Genomic DNA, 21,898 nt, shown 5'->3' on the forward strand with positions numbered 1-21,898 from the left:
AGATACCACAGAGGAAGACAAGAGGCAAACTGAACCTGGGATTATCTTCTCTCTAAAAACATTCATGTGCGTGCTTCAGTTAGAGTCTGCCTGCATCCATGAAGACTGATCTTCCTAGTCATACTCTACAGTCAGCAGGAATAGAGAGGCGTCTCTGGAGGCCAGAGCAGAGCCAAAGCCTAGTTCACCTCCTCTCAACGGAGTTTTTCTGTTTGTGGAAGGAGGATGAGGAGATCAGCCTCTTTTAGCTGAAATTCATTCATTTAAGTCTTCTTTGAAAGTTTGGGTTTTTTTCTGGAATGAAGTGTGGTAATATTGAAAGGACCTGTTGTGTCTATCTTTACACGCAAACCAATGATCAGTGTTGCAAGCCTGGGCACAGCATGCCAGAGCACACAACCAACTGGTTGTGTAAAATTACTTCCATGGTAAGAGGTTCTGTGAAAAAAAAAAAAAATCTTATCCAGCCAAGTTTTAACCTCACACTTCTGATTCAGTGACTGATTTCTTGTGTATAGAAACAAGAGTGTGGGATTCCTCTGACCAAAGCTCAGCAAACCTCCCCTCCCTTTCAAGCCACTGAAGTCAGCAGGTCAGATGAACTATTCTCTAATGGCACCTATTTCTCTCTACTGGCCACAAAGGGATCCCAAGGTGACTGCTTCACTCATAGACATCTATCTATACTGCAGGTATTCAAAACTTTATAGAATGGATCAGACCCATAATGACTGGGCTTTGGTCAGACTTCAATATAGTTTTCATCATTCCATATATAGTTTCTCATCAGATTTCCTCCTATCTTCCTCCTTCTACATGAAATAATTCCAGTCTCTTCCATCACTTTTTTTTTGTGGTGAGAGTTTTACATGTCCTCATTCAGAGACATCACTCTTGCTGGATCCCCATAATTCAGCACAGTACTCTTATAAATTTGTATTACTGATATATATATATATATATAATAGTATAGTATGTTTTTCTGTTCTGTTTAAATATTTCCCAGCCCATCTTCTTTTCTGATCAGGCTATGCATCTGAAAGAGGTCTTCACTGACTTGTCAAAAGCAATTCAAAAGGCCCTTTCTGAAGACGATAATCTTAAAAATTAATAAACTGGATAAATTACTTTTCTCTGTAATATACCCAGACTTGCATTTATGAACACCATGTGTGTTCATTTGCCCCATTCTTCAGAATTTTTTCAGTATGGTCTGGTATCTGATAACCTAGTATGTCATACACTGCAAGCCTTGTTATGTTTTTGCCTATTCTCATTTCTAGCCCATTTAATAATATAAAAAATAGGATTTTGATTCTTCCTAAAATACTTGTTTAACTTTTGCTTTTTTTATTTACAGATGAAAACATTTTGGATAATGTGTTGAACATTTTTCTTTCAGCCTTATTTTTTCTGTATTTCTTTTAAATTCTTTGTCTGATACTTTAATAGCACCCTATGAACACATCAGTGCTATCCCACGTGTGCGTTATTGCTTTAGTGACATGAATCTTTGAGTCCTCCATTCTTTCAATATGCTATTGTATTAATTCACCAGATACTTTCCCTACCCATTGTGGCTTCTACTATCCCTATGGCCTTCATCATACGTTACCTATTATTTTTATGCTCTATAAGAAATCGTATTCATTCTTCATTTTTTCCGGTGTGTAAGTATTTTGGGTAGAATATATTGGGTGTCAGAATTCTAACCTTGGAACCCAAACTTTCCAGCCAGTATGTGTTTTCGGAGTCACTAAACATTAACTTCAAGAGAAGTAAGAGTGCATTATCAGATCTCCTGCTGAAGTTTACAGAAACCTTTGCATTAACTTGAGTAAACACTGGACTGCAGCCCAGTTTACTTTCTGGCACTTCACCGAACCACAGAAAAAGGGATAGCTAGCATTAAGCCACAATTCAGCACAATTGGAGGAATGACAATACAACTCAACCATGTTTGCAAATGCCTTTACAGATATTTGAGTGTGTCCTGTAGATTTAATGCACTTTTGCAGGTCCACTAATGAATATCAAAGACAAAGAAAGCTCAGATAGGTTATCCAACTTCATGTGCTTGTTTTTAAGGTTTTTGACAGTGGTTGTATATGCATGAGAATTGTCATCTATTACCACTGTCAGTTAATGGACTCAAGAAACAGTCTTTGAATTGTCAGTTACTGCTTGTTCAAAGCTTGGAAATTTCCATGTATATGCAACCTACAACATTTTAGAGCCTGGCGAGATTAGTATGTGTAGTATCAAAACTGTTCTGAAGATGCCAGAATTCTCAGCTGTTTTGTGGACAGGCTGGAATAGAAATAAACCCTACAGTTGAAGTACCTACTTGAACTAAAAAGGCAGGTTTAATTAAATAGCTTGATTGTATCAAATTTCCCTGCATGCTGACAGAAATTTGAGAATCTTTCTGCTGCACATACATATATATATATATATATATATGCATCTGTATTGTGAAAACGGTTTTAAGTTTAAAAGTGACCAAGACTACAATATTTCCCTTCTTCTCCCATTCACACTTCCATCCCAAATATACTCAGGTTACAAAGAAACAACAAAACCCCCACATTTCTTTAACTGCAAGTTAACTTGAATCGTGGATTTGGGGGTAAAGTCCTCCAAACTACTTAAACATCCTCTCTAATAGTAAAGATTGCTAATTAAAGCTACGTCTTCGGTTTTTATAGCAGGAAGATTACCTACACTCACTCAGTATATTACTTCACTAACACACAAGGAGAATGCATCTGTGTTTGCCCTTTCTTGGTTCTATCACGTATCAAAAAATAGACGGGAACCTTTTTTTTTTTTTGTAATTATTTTCTTTTTTTTATTTTAATCTTAGCTGAGGGCTCCTATAAAGATCTGAATCAAAACATGAAATGTAAGATTTTACATTCAATTTCTCATTCCACTCCCTCATTAACAAGCTTTCACTGATGCTTACTTGCATGCCTTATGCTTATTTTAGGACATATTATTCTTATCTTCTGAAACCTAAACTCTAAGCAGTGCTGGAACCATTTTTCAGATATTGAAGACTGATTTGACATGTGTCATATTCTAAGATAAGTCCACACAAAGGGATTAAAAGCAATTGTCTTTTACATAACCTGAACAAGATTACTTTTCCAACCGAGTTCATGAAATACAACATCAATAACCTGCTTTCCAGTTCTTAAGTGGGCCCCCAAGGGTATATGTATTAGCCCTTGTGTGAACCTAGGATTTAGATGTGAATTTATAGTACAATTTTTAGTAACCCATGCTGCAATACACTGCTGCTTTACAGAATGTGTTTGGGATATCCTATCATAAAGTTAGGATTCCTATCAAAGCAGGTAAGCTGTTAACACTAAGAAAATCTGATGATGTGTAAGCAAATAGCCAAATAGCATGCTCAGTCATGCCTCAGGATACCCTTTAAATACTCTTTCCTGTCTAAATCTATAAACCACATAAGCTGGCATGTTCTCCAAGCAGTACTATCATTCTCTGACAAGAAGGCTTGCAGCTCTCCACAGTTGCCTTGCCTTTGCAATGGCTTGTCCCAGTTCCTTCCCTGTTACCTCAGGGCACTGCAAGCCTACAGTAGAAACGGAACAATTATTTAAGAGAAAAAAAAAAAAAATCAGAGTACTGCTTGATCAGTGGTCTGCAAAGGAAAGTTGAATTTAGAATATACTAGCATATTCCCAAGTATGTTCCTCTTCTACCCCTGCTTCCTCTATTTTCCATCTCAGTACTTCTCAGCTTGGGCAGTGTAGTATATATCAAAAATCTGCCATAAGGAATTAACTTTAAATATTAAAAATACAGTAAGAAGGAGAATAAGAAATAACACATAGATTACAAAACCATGAAAGTCTTGCCCATCACCTAGTACAAAGAAATTACTCTCCTCTGTCCAGTGTGCTTGTTTGAAGTGCCACCACAGCATGTGAAGATGGGTCTGCACTTAGTCAAGCATAAAATAGATGCATAACTGATGAGACATTTAATAGGCTTATATATTTTAAAAAAATACCTAGCATGGAATTCAGATATCTGTTGAGATACCTAGATTCAGATACCAACAATGTATCTGAATGGGTCTCTTCTTCAGGAGCAACTAATCTTAAGCTCCTGTTAAAGCCAATGAAAAATTTAGTCAATACATTCAGTGCGGCCTGAAGAACTGTTCAGCTCATCCTGAAGCAGACACCTACACTAGGTCAGCTGAGTAGGTCTACAGACTATAAACTGTAAATGCCTACAGCAAGCTTATCATGCTGTATAAGAGGATGCTGGTTTTGCAAAGTCACTTTCCAACTCCAGCTGCACTTTATGCGCAGGAAGGTAGCAGCAGCAGATCAGAAAGGAATGATGCCTCGACCTAGTTGTATCATTTTGTTCTCTCTAGAACAAAGGAGGAGGATAAATATAATACCTCAGCCTGACATGATTATGTATTTCAGTATGGTTAGTGCTATCAATTTAGATAATCATAAATTAAGTCTTGTAAGAACTGTGTTTTAATTCTAGTCTGCTCTACTGTTTACCGTGCCATCCTGAAGCCAAGTGCTGTATTTAAGCAGCTGAGTGGACAGGGGTGATAAGGACACTGGCAGAACCTGAAAGAAATGTGTCTTTGACCACATGTCAATTGCTGTTAGTTTCTATAGCTGATGTAGTGTTTTCACACTTCAGCCGTAACTCATGTTTCATTCCTGCTGATGAGTCAGGAACAGCAAACCGCGGACTCTCCTTGAAGCAAGGCAGTAGGGCACAAGGGAGCACAGCAGGGGCTCAGACACTTTGGACAGCAGAAGTACCCAGATAACAGGTACCTGGGCTCGCAGGTGAACTAGAAGCACAAGGAATCAGCTCAAAAACGATCACAGAATACCAGCTTGGAAGGGACCTCAAGATCCAACCTTTCTTGGCAAAAGCACAGTCTAGACAAGATGGCCCAGCACCGTGTCCAGCTGAATCTTAGAAGTGTCCAAGCCAGCTTTGCCAGCACTAGGTCAAGATCAGCTGTCGGCCTGATGACCGGCTCAAGCATCTATGCCATGCAGTGCTGAGTCCTTGCCCACATGAGCTGGAAGGGCCCAAGCACACCCTCCTCAGAGCATGAGACCCCTCCAGGCTACAGAGCGCAGGGGGCAGCCTGAGAGGCTCTGGCTTGGGATGGCAGTCGCTCACATTTGACACAGCCAGGCCGAACAAGCCCAGCTCAGCTGAATCGGATCCTGCATGAAAACAGCAAGATGACTTCACCCTGTGCTCTGTGCGGTTCTTCCACAGCACATCAAAGGTGTCTCCCTTAAAAAAGCCTGGGAGGGGAAGAGAGTGTGAGGGAAATTTCCATGCCCTAGGAAAACACATGTAACAGCCTAAGAGCTAAAATAGCCCCGAGGGTGCTACTACCCTGTTCCTGTGGTGCTTTCTTTCATTTAATACCCTCGGCCTAAAGCGCTGAGCTCTTTCTGGAGGAGCATCCACAACCTGATCTGCCATAGGTGTCAGATTCTTCTTTCCCACAGTCACCGTAATAATCTGACCACAGTGACTGAGAAATCATTGTAGATGGTTAAGCTTTTCTGAGCTGTATGTGATCTATGGACCCCTGCATGATTCCTTCTGTCTGCATAAGAACAGTTTCTACAGAAGATGTGGTAGTACATGTGCTCACCACAAAGTCTGACCTCAGCTATTTTAATTCACATTTCAATCTGAGGTTAGTTTCGGCCAAAAAACACTGGCTAGAAGTTCCCATTCTGTAAATGTATATAATATGGCTGCTAACAGATGGATGGTGACAAGCCGTGCTCCACCTGGATTACCTTGAAACCAGGGCTCTGCTTGCTTGCAAGCAGCTGTGTACACCAGGAACATGCACTGTATCTGGCATACAACAGAACTGAAGCTGCAACCTCATCTAAAACACACATTTCCAGAGATAACAGAAGATACTGAGAAACCTGAATATGTAAATACTTACATGATAGGTAGGATGTTGTTGACATAACTATATAACTAAATAGTAAGAGGAAGTTTTATTATGTACCAGATCTTTAGGCAGTGGTTGTCTCTATCCTGTTAGAGAACTATGAGGATGTGTTCATTTATAATGCAGGCCCCAATTTGCAGTGTATCGAGACCATGCCTTACCACTGATGTGGACAGTGACCCAGTGACAGTACTTTACTGGGTGACTGATAGAGCTGAGAGGAGATGCCTTCAGTGTTTCAATGCTCCACAGCCTTTCAGAAGCTAGAATAGGGATGCAGGCAAACAGAGAGCTATAGAAATACATTGGGCATTCCTACACTACACTGTAGTACAGAGTAAAGGTACCCAAGTTAAGTCTTTTGTAGTTAGATCAGGAACTCAAGTGATCTTGCTGCAGCAACCGGGGAATTACCATATATTTTGTGGTACAATTGCCAAACAGGCTGTTTTTCAGCATAGACCAACACTTGCTAGGCTATCTAAAGGCAGCACTGCAGTAAATAAAGCTGACAAACAGTGATGAACAGATGACCTACAGTAAGCAGAATCTCAGTGGTACCTAGATTGCCATGTAACAGCTCAGTGCAACATGATCTGTCTGGGTCACGTTATTGGACATGGTATGAAAGATGGATAGAAGGATTTGACCTTATAAAGTAACCTGTATTTATAGCTCTCCATTCATTCCTGTACATAAGTGCTTTCATACATCTAAGAAAAAAATTTATTTTTGTCTCTGATTTATTTTCCCTTGAACCTGTTCCTTAACTCTTAGAAGGCTAATGGAAAAACAGTTTAAACATCCTGGGAGAAAAGCGTGTCAAACACAAAGGTAAAATATTTTCAGGCTGATTCACCTCCACAAAGACAAAGAAACATCCTATGAATAGGTGAATTAATGTATTTTTCTGGCTAATCCTGTACATTTCTGTTGTTCCTTGAATGCACTCCCTCCAATCAAACAGAAGATTCAAATGCAGCTTGGAGGGTCTGCTGATTTCTCTTTTTCACTGGAGCTGTACATTTCTGGAGCAGTTTATAAATAACTGCAATGCTCAGATGAATTATGGTGCAGCTCTTCAAAGACTATTCATTATTATTTTGTAAGATATCTAGAACTGTGGTTTTAGGAAGGGGGATGATTATGTCAAAGGTACCCTTAGTGATAAATTTATGAACGCTTTTTCTGGGCATCAATTGTTGTCAAAGCCAACATATACATTTGCCATAGATTGTTGTACTATAGTTTTTGCATCCATTGTACCATAATGGATGATTTAGCAAATTCATTTGCTCTTAAAATCTGTCATCAGTCTTGGCTGACCTATTTCACTACCAGTCTTGTCACAGCAATAGTGTGAATATGTATAACCTTGTAGTAACTGTTCAGTATACCAAGAAGAAAACGTGGGGTCTACAAAACTCAAACGCCCGAGTGTTATTCCTTTGCTACAGCTGTGGTTAATACATGCTGCCAGCCCTTCCAGAGAGTCTTTTCATAAAGTGTCAACTCCTGTTTGCCTTACTGGTGTATCTACTCCCACCAGACATGCACCTGGGTTATGTGAAGTCAGAATTTACAGTGGACTGTAAAATTTCTATGGATTTGCTTCTTAGTAGCTTTATACCTGTAGGTCTCAGCAGAAGCATTCATAGGGAGCTTGCTCAAAACATATGAGTCAAAATTAAATAAATACAAAAAGATGCCATATTGCACGTGACTACCCACTGACACTGATACCTTCAGTTCCTGAGATAACAGTATTTCTAACTTAAAAGGTAAGATAAAGAAAAACTGTAAAACTCAGAGAAATTTCAGGCAAAAGATTTATGTATCTGGTGATTTTTTTTCCCCCAATACTATGAAAACCGTCAACTACTGGTTTAGCAATTAGCACAGTTATCCCTTCACAATCTCATAAAAAACAACCATTTAAAGATTCTGAATGAGACCTTCCTTTTCAACAGTTCTTACCCCCAAATCAAAAGATTTTAAGAATCGTACCATTTGGATTAATTCCTTCCAGGCTAAGGGCTAGAAGCTTACCTCCTTTTTAACTGAAAGGTAAAAATCTCAGGTAATCCCATGACTCCAGAGGCCTCAAGAATAAGGAAAACTAGTTCAGAAAGAAATCTAAACCACAAGTAGTGGCAACACCACCACATTAAGCAATGCCTTCATATTGTAAAATACAGAAGACATTCAAACCTCTTTGTAAAGTGTAAGATGCTAAACATTGAAAGTATTAAGCCCAAGCCCTCAAAGTACTCAGAGAAAATCCCTACACTTAATGAAAAAACAAACTTCTACAGAGAGCATGAGAAGAATGAAGTCAGTGAATCATTGACAACATTCACAGCTTTGACTATACAGGGAATAATAATAACATTAATAATAACAATAAACCCAAGAATGGATCATAGTCCCTATTTTGGTAAAACTTTCACTGAGTTATAGTTATTTTGATGTGGCTTTAGTTGAGCACAGACTTTTCATTCTACAACTGATTCTCAAAATAAAGAGAGACTAGTGCAAATAGCTACATCAAAGTCTGATTTGTAATGTGAGCAATGAATATTTCCATTGGAAATTTCCTTGTTTTCTTTTTACAGCCATGGCATATCTAGGTCTCCCTGAGATTAGAAACATTAACTATTCTGGGTGTGATTCCTATGTGATTGCATGGAGTACTTACAGTACCTGTGGGATGGAGGAATCTTAAGAGCAGTTATAGTCATAATGAACTTAAAGGACTGCAATAAGAAATTTATTTTTAAAATAGGCCTGACAAACTTCAGATTGTAGTAAATAAATGTTAGTGGGGAAGTGGAAACACCCCTGTATTATGTCAAGAAACTCTCACATCTTCTTGCCAATTAATTTTTCTGTTATGAAGCACCTCTAACAAAAACCGAATTTAACCTACTTTATATTCATAATGATTCATGCAAATTTACCTCCTTTTGAGGCAGGGGGTCAAGTGTTTAAGTTCATCCTATAATAAGTAATATTTGCATAGACTTCTGCTGTATAATAATGAGGCATGTTTTTCAGAGACATTCAAAATCAAGACCCACAAAAACAGACTATTTGTGGATTCAGTTCACCAGTGGCATATAAAATCCAGAACAGGAGAGCTGATAAGGGTCATAAATACATTTTCAAATTTAGCATTTACCCTCCCATAGTATAGTGTCTTATTTTTTAATGTTCAGTACTAAAGGAAAGGGATTAAATAGTTCTCCCTGTATATACACAAAGACAATGTAGGCATGCACCATGAGAGCTGTGTCTCTGGCAAAGAACCTCAACATAAATTTGCTACACATCTATTTTTCCAAATATAAGGCTTTCCTGGCAGGCAGCCAATCATGCAGGAATTGCCAACCGTTCTGTAGATAGGGCAATTATAATTCTCTGTGCACTGCTGCTAGACCACCTGCATGTTCACGTGTGATGTAAGTCAGATTTGAACCCGGCTCTCAGGAGATGAATGCCAACCCACTGCCATTTACTATCAGCCTATTTTTCATTATCTTTTATTATCATTAAGAAACACCATTTATAACCTGACAAACAACTAAGTGTAGTGGAAGCTACCAGATGGATCTTGTGCTATAAAACTTGGAGTTGAGATGTTATATTAATTGGGAGGGGTGGGAATTATGCAAAGCCCATATTTTCATGTATCATGCTTTGCTTTCAGCATCATCTTATTGGAGTTGGAAGTGTATAATGTTTTGTGCTGATATAGAATGAGAATGTCAAATTTGTATCAGATAATCCCGCCAATTATTTTCATGGGAATATGCCTGTAATTTGTTATTAATCAATTCAATTAGATCATTAAAATAAGTTTTTACTTAAAAAAAATGGAAAATGAAAATTTCATGATGTCAAATGAGTCATCGTTTTCTCTTAAGAACTGAAAGTCTATCATCAGATAACAGAGGGGAAAACAGCTCCACCACTTACTCAGAAGGGCAGTTTAGACTATTAGCTGTGGTGTTACTCTGTGTAAACAAAATGTAGAAAATTATGAAAGATTGTAACAGTTCTTACTGGTTTAGTCTTAACATGCTTCAGTAAATGAAAACTTCTAGGAAATATTTTAAATGTGGCTACTTCTAACTGGGTGATATGCAAATAACTACATGCTGAGGTAATAAAAATAGTTACTTTGCAAACTTCCCTTTTAAGAGTCACCATACAGGATGATACATATTTCAAAAGAGCATAACACATTAAACTTCATCTCTATCTAGGCTCAAGAGTGAGAGAATTTTACATGGAAACCAAGTAATTCATACTGAAGAAACTAAACAATGAATAAAACCTTCTGATGTCCAGAGGGACACGTTTGTTTGTTAATTTTACTGCAGCACTGTTCAGGCCACAGCAAAACCAGACTTTTCATAGTTCAAAGACAGGATACTCCCTATGTCACTTTCTTTTTGTGATAGCGTGTACAAATCACAAAATAGGAGTTTAAAACGTTGCCAATATGAACCATATTGCAAAAATGTATCCCATGCACACTTTTGAAAACATTAGTCATAACTGGGTAATTTTCTCACCCACAGCCGGGTAAGGAAAAATGCAAATAGTTTGAAACAAAAGATCATTTTGGTGCAAAACTGTGTCTCAAGGCTTCCAGAATAACAGGCAAGGGCATAAAAATATGCCTTAAATCAATAGCAGGAAACCAGGCAAGAGAAATATGTAGGCAGGAGCTCTACAGGGCAGCATGGAAACAAAGTAGATACTAAAAGAATATTATTTTCCATATTTTCCCAGCCATTACCCTCCTCATTCAGAATCCCTAGGAAGTGCCTGGGTTTTGTGCTATACTTTTAGCACTGGCATGTTAGAGTTTTGATTTCCCTGACCTGTGAATACAGAGGCACGAAATGAGGCGCCTGCCCAGCAGGTTTGTAGTCTGGATCCTTCTGGGATCTCCGGCGGCAGCGTCCAAGGCAAGCGGGCAACTTCCCGACAAGGAGCAAAGGCGCAGGTGAGGGCTGGCGGCAAAGCAAGGAGCGGACGCTCCGCAGCCGCGCAACCTACCAGCTCTGCACCTATTTACAGTGCGGCCAGTAACTGGGCTTGCGGTTCGTTTTTGGGGAGAGGGAGGTCTGGCCCATAACAGCTTTTCTTTAAGTAACCAACTGCTTTGGAAATGACACAAATCAGGAGGCCGGTTAGGGTAACACAAATGAAGAGCTCACGTTTTGTGTGGGGAAAAACAAACAAGAAATGAAAGAGGATATTATGTTTTTCATGCAAAATGAAAAGTTTGCTACGTGATTTCATTAACAAAAGACCACAACAATATGTACTCAGGTAAAGAGAACAACTTCTGACCTTGAAATTGCGTGCTAAATAAATTACCTCAGAGCGAAAGTGATGGGTTCTCATAACAGCATCTGGAAGGGAAGCAGAGAGACACACAGGCTCCACCAGATCCACCTCAGATTTCGCCCCGACTAACGGTTTGATCGAATTCCTCGCCCTTTGGCGCATATTCCTGGACGGGGTCTGGCTCTCCCGGCGCAGCAGGCAGCTCCGCCCGCCATTTATATTTAATTCATCGGGAAGAAGTTAAGCATAAACTTCTGCTGCACTTGAGAGGCCGGGGAAGGCTGGGGGCTTCCCAGCCCCTCACTTCCCTCCCGCTAGCCGAGGTTTCGCTAAGGGATGGGTGGAGACAAGGCTGCCGCAGTCCTGGGCTCGGCTTGAATTTTCTTTAAAGCCTTTGCCCGGCTGCACGGAGGCAGAGCGGCCCTCCGCCGGCAGAAACGGCGGGATGGGCCGGGGACACCCCCCCTCCGCCCTCGGGGACCAGCAGCGTCTCTTACCTCGGCTCCTTGAGCGACCTGAAAAGACGGATTTGATGGGATGCCTCCCTTTCTGGAGCCTGCGGTGCCAGCAGCAGAAGAATAAAATCGTAGCGATGGTCCCCAGCAGCAGCAGGAGCAAGAAGAGGGCGCACTGGATGCTGTAGGGTCTCAGCAGGACCAGGAAAGCCGCGGCAATCATGGCTCAAGCGCCCGGCCGCCCCAGTGCGTGCGCGGGTCTGCGGCGAGCGGCGAGGGGGGGCCGGGCAACGCCGGGCAGCCTCTCCCCCCGGCAGCGGGGCGGGCATCGCCGCCGGCACCGCGCTGCTGGAGCCGGCAGCCGGGTGGGAGGCGGCGGCGGCGGCGCGGGGGGGAGCAGGAGGCGGAGAAGAAGAAGAAGGGAGGAGGAGCGGGATGGAATTCAGGCCGTGACTCAGCAGCAGCCGCGGCGGCGGTTGTGGCGGGGCTTCCCCCTCCGCGCCCGCGCAGCAGCGGGGAACGGGGAGCGCGGCGGGCTGAGCGCCCGCGGGCACCGGCGGGGCGGGGCGGGGCGGAGAGCGGCTGGGAGCCGCATGGCAGCCGGCGCGGGCACGGCGGGGCGGGGCGGCGGCAGGAGGACCAGCAGCAGGGAGAGGAGGAGGAGTAGGAGGAGGAGAAGAAGAAGGGGGAAAAAAAAAAAAAAAGAAAAGGAGGAGGAGGAGGAGGGTGTCGCCGCTGGGAGGAAGGGAGGGAGGGAGGAAGGAAGGAGCACGGCGCAGCTCGCTGCCGCCGCCGCGGGGACTTGGCCGGGGCGGCCGGTGACATCACGCGCTGGAGCTGCTGCAGAGGGAGGCGGAAAATGGCTTCTGCGAGGTACCGGGGGGCACCGGGGACCCCCGGGGGAGAGGGGCTTTCCCCTCCCGCTGTCGCCGAGGGCAGCGGCCGGTGGGGCGCGGGGTGGCGGCGGCGGGTCCGCAGCCGTTTCCCGGGCAGGCGGACACACGGGGCACCCACCGCGGCCGGTTTCGTGGCAAAGCTGTCGCAGGGGGAAGGGGTTGGGAAATGTCAGTGAGAGATCCCTGGCAAGGTGAGCGGGGTCCTCGTGTGGCGCTGCCGCGTGTTTCTGATGGTGGGATTTAGGCGGCAGCTGGCTGCGGGAGGGACCGGGATACAGCACCAGCTCCCGCCCGGGCCGTGCACTGAGGCGCCGAGCGTGTGCCGGGCGATGTGTGACCCGCACGCTCGCCAAGACGTTTCCCCGTGAAAGCCGCGGCGAAGCTGGCCGGTGCAGGGGCTCGCTGCAGCGAGAGCCGGTACAGAGCGGTACCCGGTGTGCAGACCCTCTCACTGCAGTAAACTGCAACGTGCTGCCGCAGATGCCGCGCCGGAGCGGACGCGTCGCACAGAGCAGAAAAACCCCGGCATGTGCAGGTTGCTAATGCAGGTAGTAGGTAGGAGTTCATCTCTGTGGCTGTTGCTGCCCCTGTAGTTGTTACTTTGATGATACTCCGTGCTTTCAAACACTCAGAGGCCTCTGAGAATGCGGTTCTAAGCTCCTCAGACTACTAAACACACAAAAAATCACGCGCTGAAAACATCCAGGTACTGTTTGGCAATATTGGATTTGCCTGTGTTACTGGGGAAAAAGTTGGGCTAATTCGAGACAAGATTCATACTCTTTTCATGCATCTTTGATGTGAACACATAAATCCGAGGAACGTTTCTGAAACTTTATAGAAATAATTGAAATCTCTCTGTAAACACTGGAATTACACTGAAATGTTACTGCCTTGTATGACTGCCATAAAGCTATACAGAAAAGCATGTGTGCAATTTTAAATTAAACTACAAAACATTCAAGCTGGAAGGACAGAGAGGAAAACCTATCTGTGATAAGATAAATAAGAACAGGACAAAGGATCTCTAGAATACTAGAATTCATTTGTCATTGATCTTATAACTTGGTAACACTTTACTGTACCCTTAACGTTAGGGAAATCCACTTTCACTGAAAGATTTTTTTGATACCAGGTTGTGGAGCTAAGTAAAGAAAGAAAGAAAGGAAAAAAAAAAGTATGTTGGCTTTTAAGTCTATAAGATTTTACTCTGTGAGTTTTGTGTCATTTCATAACTATATGTCCACATAGTGAGCCAAAATAGTCTGTCGTCTTACTTTGTAAAATGGGAAGTTGCTCTGCTGCAGCCTTTCATTTAAAGCTTTCTTTCCCTCACTGCCTAGGAACTGACAAATGCTACAAGGTTGTGTGTGTTGCATCACGTGGTACAATATTGAAATCTTTCCTAATACCGCAGTACACTGCAGTAAAATGGTTTTAATGCAGATTACCTGGAGATTATTCAAACAGTTCGTGTTGCCTCACTGTAACATGAAGCAAATCAGCGTGATCCCCCCGGCAACACGCTGCCCTGCTGCAGAGCGTCACTGCAGTGTGTTGGTGGAGCAGGAAACTTTTTGACACCTTTCACTCTGCACTGATTTATTGTTTCAGAATGGGATGGTAGAGGAAATATAGCACAGCGGTGACTGCATGCTAAATTGAAGAGAACTGGGAAGAAATAGTTATTTTCACATTGTTCTCTGGTAACGGTGCATAGAAAACATTTCACAGGCAAATCTCTAATGTTAGCTTGTTAGTTTAAGGTTTATAGCTTTCCCCTTCTAAGACTTAGAGCTCATTGGTGTCTTGAGGATAATATTTTGCCAAAAGGATATAATAAATTCCATGACAACTGCTTTTTTTGTTTGGTTTTTTTTTTTTTTTCAAATGCAGAAGAGAGTACAGTTTAGTACAAGAAATGCTGATGTGTGATTTTTCAGAGAGCTACCGCTCCAGGCTTCTGTGTCAACTGTCTCGCATGTATACCAAACTGCTGCTATGGCTCTCTTTATATTTGTTACTGCTCTGTGCTTGTTAAATACTGCAGGGTTTGGTAGTGTGGTTAAAATACTTCCATGGCAAATAAACTTTAAGTTGCTGAAGTTATAGTTTGCCTATTTCACATTAAAAATATGTGGGTAGAGTTTTCTTTTCCCCCACAAACAGTAATAAAAGAGAAATTAAAAGAAGTTTTATATGTATAGTATTTTTAATCTAAGCTTCTTTACAGAATGTTTTTCAGGGAACTTTTCATAAATCTTAAGGATGATAAACAGAGAAAAGGAATGAAGAGAGAAGGTTAAAACAAAACTTCTCAGCATTTGACCTCAGAAGGAGAATTCCGGAGGTGAAGCTATTTCAGAGAAGAGGAAGTAAAAGAAGGTAATGAGTCTTGAGACTACTTGTGACAAGAGTGTGTGGGAATAACAAGGGAGGTCAGAAGAGAGATATAAGTTGTTGAGAGGCTGAATTAAGTCCCAAAGTGTTTTATAATCTAAGAAGGCAGCCGTCAACCCTGAAATAAGGTTTGCTGCCGTTTCAGAGTACACATGATGTGGCTGCACTTTTGCAGAGACGTGGGAAGGTGGGAGGTAGTGTTCTGCAGATGCTTGTTTTGACAAGGATCACAGGGAAACAGGAGCAGTGACAGTCAGGGGCATAGCAGAAGTTTTTGGCAAGAGGCTTGGAAGCAGCCTTTTACTTGAGCAGTGCTGAGGGAGGAGGGGGTGATAAGTACTTGGGGAGAGGGATGAAAAATGAAGGTTCTGTTTCAGAGACTCCACAGAAAGGGGTGACCAGCAAAAGTTTGCAGTGGAAAAGGACAGGACAGGAGGATGTTTCTCTGGTTGCTGTCGCTCTTGAATGCAGCTGTTTACCTACTTTCTCAAGCTTCGTGAGGGTGCGGAACAGCATGGAAATTATGTCAAACTTCTGCAGTTTAATGGAAGAGTTGAGCAGGGAATGTGTTGTAGCAGCAGCAGCCCTCCTGCAGGGAGACAAGGCAGTGTTGACCTAAAATACTCTTTCAGCCAGTCTCTCATGATAAGCTGTTCTGACTTAGCAGTCTTGCTCAGCAAGGCTGAAGGCAAAGATATTTTCTTCCCTTACCCTTGGCGTGCATGCAGAATTGCAGTACTGTCTATGGACTAGTGCATATTCCTTGATAATGTATGTGAGATTCAGAAACACTTTTGAAAAGAAAGTAAAATCCTAGCTAAGTAGTGTGGGTTAGGCTGAAAGGAGGGGAAAAAAAAAAAAAAAAGGTTGGTATTTTGAGTGAAGAAACCATGTCTGCAGAGATCTGCTGATTTCCCCCAATCCGAGCTGTAGGATACAAGGGCACTCTACAACTCTGCGAAGGCATCCCTCTGCTTCTACAGATTCAGGCCTTGTGGACCTCATCTTGCAATTATAAGACTCCTTGTATCAGTGGGCTGAAAGAAGAAGGTCACATGCTAGATCTGGTGATGTGGACATAAGAATAGGAGATGATATATGATACCATTTCAGAAGAGTTGCTGAGTAAGTGAGAGGGTAAGATCATTTCCTTTCACTGGAATGTAGGTATGCTTTAAGGATTGTGTTTCTACTAATTAATTATAATTAAGTAAAATGTTCTGCTTAAATGACAACTAGTTAGAAGGGTTCTGTAATCATCTAATACTTCTTAACAAAATATTTGGGTTTTTTCCTAATCAAACAGGAACCAAAGTACATACAGTAAAATCCAAAGAAGCAAGCAAAGTAAATACAGAAAACATCACAGTATCTGAGTATTATCAACTTCATTCAATGAAATAATTGACCTTCCCTCTCAATATTCTACTTCACGGGTTACATGGCCTCAGTGTGCTTCCTAGCAGTTTAAGCATGATATATGAGAAAAGGTTGTGGGAGTTTCTGGTAAATTATTAAACCTTATAAAATACATTTTTCAGCTGAAAGAATAACAATTTCCAGCTGGATATAGGCATCGCATTTCAAAAAACTGTTATGTGAAATGATACGTTCTAAATTCAGCAAGGTTATTGCAAATCTTCATTCTGCAAAACTTGTTAAATTGTTCTCTCCATACAGTGCTTTGTATGTTTGGAAGGCACATTAGCATTAGTTAATTCTCACAATATCCTTGAAATTATGTAGATATGTATTATTATTTCAGATCCTTTGAAAAGAGAAGCTAAATTGTAAAGGTTGAATGATTTACTCAAGACCAAACTCTGTGATTCCAGTGCTACAGACTAGACTCTTCCATGACTGGAACATTTTACTGTCTTCAGGGGTTTTCAGTGACCATGTAAAACAAAATTCCTGCTTGACCATTTTATATACGTAGAGGTAATTGTCCCTGTTTTGCGGGTTCATCAAGTCACACAACATGTATGTTTTGATTCCCCCTGTTTATTAGACTGAATGTAAATTGAATGGAGTATGAGCCCTGCAGTTGTACACTCACAGCTTACAGTGTTGCTGGAAAAATGCTGGCAGGAATTCTGTGGGCATAAATTGACTTTGCAGGCAGAGAGGCTGATCTTGAGCCTAGATGGAAATATACTGCTATAGCTCCTCTTGCGCCTTTTTTTTTTTTTTTTTTTTTTTTTTTTATTACAGCAGTGGTATGCCCCTTTGTCCTTGGTTAAAATTTGCTTTGTATTCACTTTTGGCAGTGTTTAATGTAGCAGTTGTCAATCTGAATGTGGCTTTGCATTCCAGAGGGAATTGCACTCCATTAGGATTTTATGTGTATAACTGGAAGTTGTTTCAGGATTGTTTCAGACTGATATATAACACGTCACTTAGCTCATATTAATTTATAAAGTTAGGTAGAACTACATACACTAAAAAGGCATTTAATTTTACAAGAGAGGAAAAAATGCTCTAATAAGTTTTGAGCTTGTTATCCTTGCAAGGAAGATGCCTTTCTGTCAATTCTCTCAAGTCCACAAAGAATTTATCTTAGTTGCAGTAATATTCCCTGGAGTAAGAGGACAACATATATGCTCTTCTTCTAGCTCATGACCTTTAACAGTAATGCAGAATATTTTTTTTTTTTAACTGGAGATAATCAAGTTCATTCCCTCCTATCAACATGCTGCAAAAAACAAAGCAATTGAGGAAGAGCTTTGGAGTTGAAGAACAGGCACTTTGAGTATTAACCAAAGGCATGACTTCTAATCTATCATCACTCACTTGTGACAGCTAATAAAGACATATGAGTAGAGATAGTTAAGATGCCACTAGCTTATTAAATACTAACCAGAGCTCAAGCCTGGAATTTCCTAGTTGCTATTTCACTTCTGTGCTCTTAGAGTTGAAGGGAGAATGTCACTGGCAGTAAATGCTTTGGGGCAGCACAGCTTATTGAAAGAAGTAAGATAGTTTATGCCATCTTACAAAAAGAGTAAGATTCATCTTCTTATAAACGCTCACATCAGGTTATCAGTGGGTTTCTTTGAACAACTCCAATTTGAGAGTACCTTAGTTGCATATGGAAAGTATGTCTGATATTTTTTCAGCCTTTTACGAAAAGGGTATTTGACTGCTTGGGCTGTTACAGAGAGCAAGTGCACAGTTTTTGCACCTCAGCACAGATTTGTACGTGGTCAGACTTTTCCTACTCATGTTGCCTTTCCGTAAACACCTTTAGACAAAATCAACAAATATGTCACTGGTCTTTATAATTTAGGAGCTGTTAAGATCTGTTGTGTTGAATTACCCGAGCCAGGTCGGAATGAGTGCGGCCAAGTGTTGGACTCTGCAGAGTCATGCTGACCTTGTTTCTCCTCCTAGACTACCTACTGCTTCTAAGGGTTTGGATATATTAATCTGTATGGAAAGAGCTTTCGGAAGACTATTCAAATTCCTGTAGCTTAGGTGTCTCATCCAGTTCAATAAACTGATTTTCTTTGGTCTGTATATTAATACATTTTGTTGAGTGTGGCATTTGCAAACAAGCAAATCAAAGTGGGTATTAGTTTTCCATCTGTTAGCTGTGAAATAGCTATTTAATAAAGATACTAATCGGCGATGTAGAATTAAGATAACTACTTGTGCCTTGTTGTTTTGCATCTTGATATCTTTATGGGAGTCTTTCACTGAGTGTGGGATTAAAATACAGATAATTAAATACATATGATTTGTAGGCATGTGAGGTATCTAAGCTCCTATTTCAATTCAGTTCAATCACTGGGATCCAGAGAACAATATGCTTCCCTAAAAGTATGTGTTTAGTGCCATTTGAGGTGCCTGGAGTTAGTAACCACCCTCATAAGCCTGGAAGAGGGTTTAGGCCCTCTGTGAGATATATGCCCATCAGAAGAGGCAGTTAGAGGCCAGGCATAATAATTTATGGTATCTAAGACTGCACTGTGCATTTCTTTTCAGGCAACTGAATTGAGCCCTGCATCATTTGAAATAAGCTGAATTGCTCTCCAGAGAGCTTTAATTGTGTTCAACAGGGGCTTGAATTTTATGACTGTTGGAGTTGCTTAAGGCTGAGACATCTCCAAAGGGACCACAGTTGTGATAAAAGACCTGTGGGACATTCGCACTTCTGGAGTAGCAGCTGAAGACCAAGCAGAATACAAGAGGACACTGATGCTAGACACCTAGATTTAGGAAGCCAAATTGATCCCTTTATCTCCAGTGATTACAATGATAACTTAGATGCCTGGTGCACCACTGACAGCTAAATGTAAGCATCTTAATCTAGAATTGAATCCTGGTACTGAAATCCCAACAATGATGCTAGATTGCTATCTTGAAATTTATTAAAATGAATGCCATGTTTCACTGTTAGCTGAATAAATTGTTAGAACAAATGTTTAGTACTTCTAGACATACTAAATATACCTGCCTAATAAAATCATTATTCATACTTTCCTATCACTCAGTATTACAAATAAAATTAATGGTTTGATGCAAAAATCAGAGCTTTTTAAGCCACAGTCCTACAAAGGGCTTTAGCGTATTTGGGTATTAATGTTATATTATAGAACTTCTAGGTTGCTAAAACTCACATCATGGAGAGCACTACTGTGAAAAATAGTAATGGCTTCATGAATCCCTTGGGCCACTCAACTAGATTTTAATGTGCGGGACAAGGTATGGGCCAAATTCTGCATATAATTCTGTGGATTGTAACTGCTGCTGAGGCTTTGAAGTCAACGAGACAATCTGCGTAAATAAGGCCGGATGATGTCGCTTTACCATGAATAGCATCACTTCTTAGAAAAGTATCTCAGATTATTTCATATCTAGTCACACCAGGATAGCGATCTTTGGTCAGGAAGTGAGCCATTGGATATCAGTCATAAAAATCATGTAGTTTTATCCTTCCTATGGAAGACAGTGGGATCATTTCTGTGCAGTTATAGTCTTGAAGGCTGCAGTAATAGTGATAGATGCTCCCCCAGATTTCCAGCTGAATTTGGAACACAATGATACTGATGATTCTGGAAAATCTGTACTATTTCTCAGCTGAGAGCAGCAGATTTGTGCTTTTAAGTCATATTTTCCCACAAAATGTCTAAGATATCACACTTTACATCTTTCAAGCACTAACAACACTTCTGCATTCTTCCAACAGTACCTAATTCCTCTGAAATCATTAGTAAATCTTACACGGGTTTCGGGGGAATAAGATTAGAACCCACAACAGAATATGTAACATTTTGCATCATACACTTGCTACAGAGAACTGGGAATTTTGAGACTTCAGTGCAGCCCAAGAGTTTTACGCCAACATTGTATTTAATGTCCTGACAAGTTTGGTGTAAAATTCAACAGTCTAAGTAACACAAACCAAATCTGTGACTACCACTCATCATGCTGAATTGCAAACAAATAGTTTTGAGTGAGGTAGATGAATTTCTAGCCCAGTAAAGGTTGTTTTTTCTTTTTTCCTAAGGAAAACTAGGATTATCAAAGGCTGAATTTAGAGGGTAGATAATATAAAATGTTAGTACTTTATTATGGATCCGTGTTGCACAGTTGTGGTACTGTTTCTTGTTCTGCTGAAATCAGTGGCAAAGCTCTGTTTTAAGCTGGCAGAATTGAGTGGGCCTACAATCTCATGTTGTAAATTTGTAATACTTTACACTGCGTTTACTGAAAGGAAAGAGAAATAATGATCTCAGCATGCCATCTGCCAACTCTCCAGCTGAATGGAACAGACTATGTCAGTCAAAGGGTGAAATACGTCTTTAAATTACTTTTGTGGTTTTGTTGGGGGATTTTTTGTGCTGGCTTTTTGGGTTGCTTAGTAACAGTATTCTGTGTGCAAATTTGTAGCATCTGTGCAAAATGTGAGGTGTTAACGTGTTTGTAAAAATTAAGAGTCCAATTAATGTTTCCTCTGCAGAGCTTTAAAATTAAATGGCTTCCTTTTTTTTTTACCCCTTCTACAAATTACCTGCTTTCAGAAAAAAGACAGATTTGTTTCTTAGAATAGTGAAAATAATAAATTTGCATTTCAGTACTTCTCAAAGAACTAGCTAGTGTTTTCAGATGGAGAATACAGCAGAATTAAATAACTTGCAAAACATAAGTGGCTTTCAAAGGTTATATAATTCTGTCTTTGTGGTTAGTAGCTGCACACAGGGTAATGTCTGTGAACGATTATATATCTTCCAATTAAACCACTCAACAAAGCACTCAGTGTCAGAAATCTTACCTGATGACTTGCAGCACTGTGTTAGAAAGCTTTAAAACAGAGAACCAAATACACTTCAACAGACTCCGTCCTTTTGGCTCCTTATAGCAGGTCTGCTGGAATCTATCCTACTATTCAAAAATAGAAAAAGCTAATATAGGATGAATTGGGCCAAGCTAGCTTCTTTAAGGAGATGTATCTACTACCCCTGTATCGTCACTGAAAAGTCAGTGGAAAGAAGTAGGCTCTTGCAGACAGTAAGTCATCTATCTGCTGTCTTTTAGATACGTGTCTTAGGGTAAGATGAATCACCTCTCTTTCTGCAGTGACTGAGCCAGGCGTGGCTAGACAACCTCTCACTTTTAAGGCAGTAAAAGTTTGGTAAGATTAATCCCACTCCTCAAGATTTTTTTTTCCCCCTGATGGTACAATATATTTTGCCTTTCATCTGTTTTGGCAAATAAAATATTTTAGAGGGAGGCATCTGCAGCAGTCCTGACTCGGACAAGGT

The 21,898-nt window shown here is 41.0% G+C and overlaps 2 protein-coding genes across 9 annotated transcripts in view; one reads left to right on the plus strand and one right to left on the minus strand.

Moving 5' to 3' along the window:
* DST (dystonin) overlaps positions 1 to 12,429 on the minus strand; it is a 310,970-nt gene extending 298,541 nt beyond the window's left edge. The window contains exons 1-2 of one of the 3 annotated variants that reach the window (XM_074895774.1): positions 11,878 to 12,429; positions 11,411 to 11,445 (exon numbers count right to left, since the gene is read on the minus strand). In XM_074895774.1, coding sequence (XP_074751875.1) covers positions 11,411 to 11,445; positions 11,878 to 12,058 — 216 coding nt within the window. In that variant the 5' untranslated portion in view covers positions 12,059 to 12,429. Of the gene's footprint in view, positions 1 to 11,383; positions 11,446 to 11,877 lie in introns of all 3 variants that reach the window. The other 2 variants (XM_074895777.1, XM_074895776.1) reach the window with 2 other exon arrangements.
* A 121-nt stretch (positions 12,430 to 12,550) lies between these two features.
* Positions 12,551 to 21,898, plus strand: part of BEND6 (BEN domain containing 6) — a 28,230-nt gene continuing 18,882 nt past the window's right edge. The window contains exons 1-4 of one of the 6 annotated variants that reach the window (XM_074895789.1): positions 12,551 to 12,708; positions 14,965 to 15,116; positions 16,115 to 16,268; positions 19,119 to 19,428. The gene's annotated coding sequence lies outside the window, so the exon portion shown is untranslated. Of the gene's footprint in view, positions 12,709 to 14,964; positions 15,117 to 16,064; positions 16,269 to 19,118; positions 19,429 to 21,898 lie in introns of all 6 variants that reach the window. The other 5 variants (XM_074895786.1, XM_074895785.1, XM_074895790.1 and 2 more) reach the window with 5 other exon arrangements.

The sequence above is a fragment of the Athene noctua genome, chromosome 1 (genome assembly GCF_965140245.1).
Source record: "Athene noctua chromosome 1, bAthNoc1.hap1.1, whole genome shotgun sequence".
NCBI lineage: Eukaryota > Metazoa > Chordata > Aves > Strigiformes > Strigidae > Athene > Athene noctua.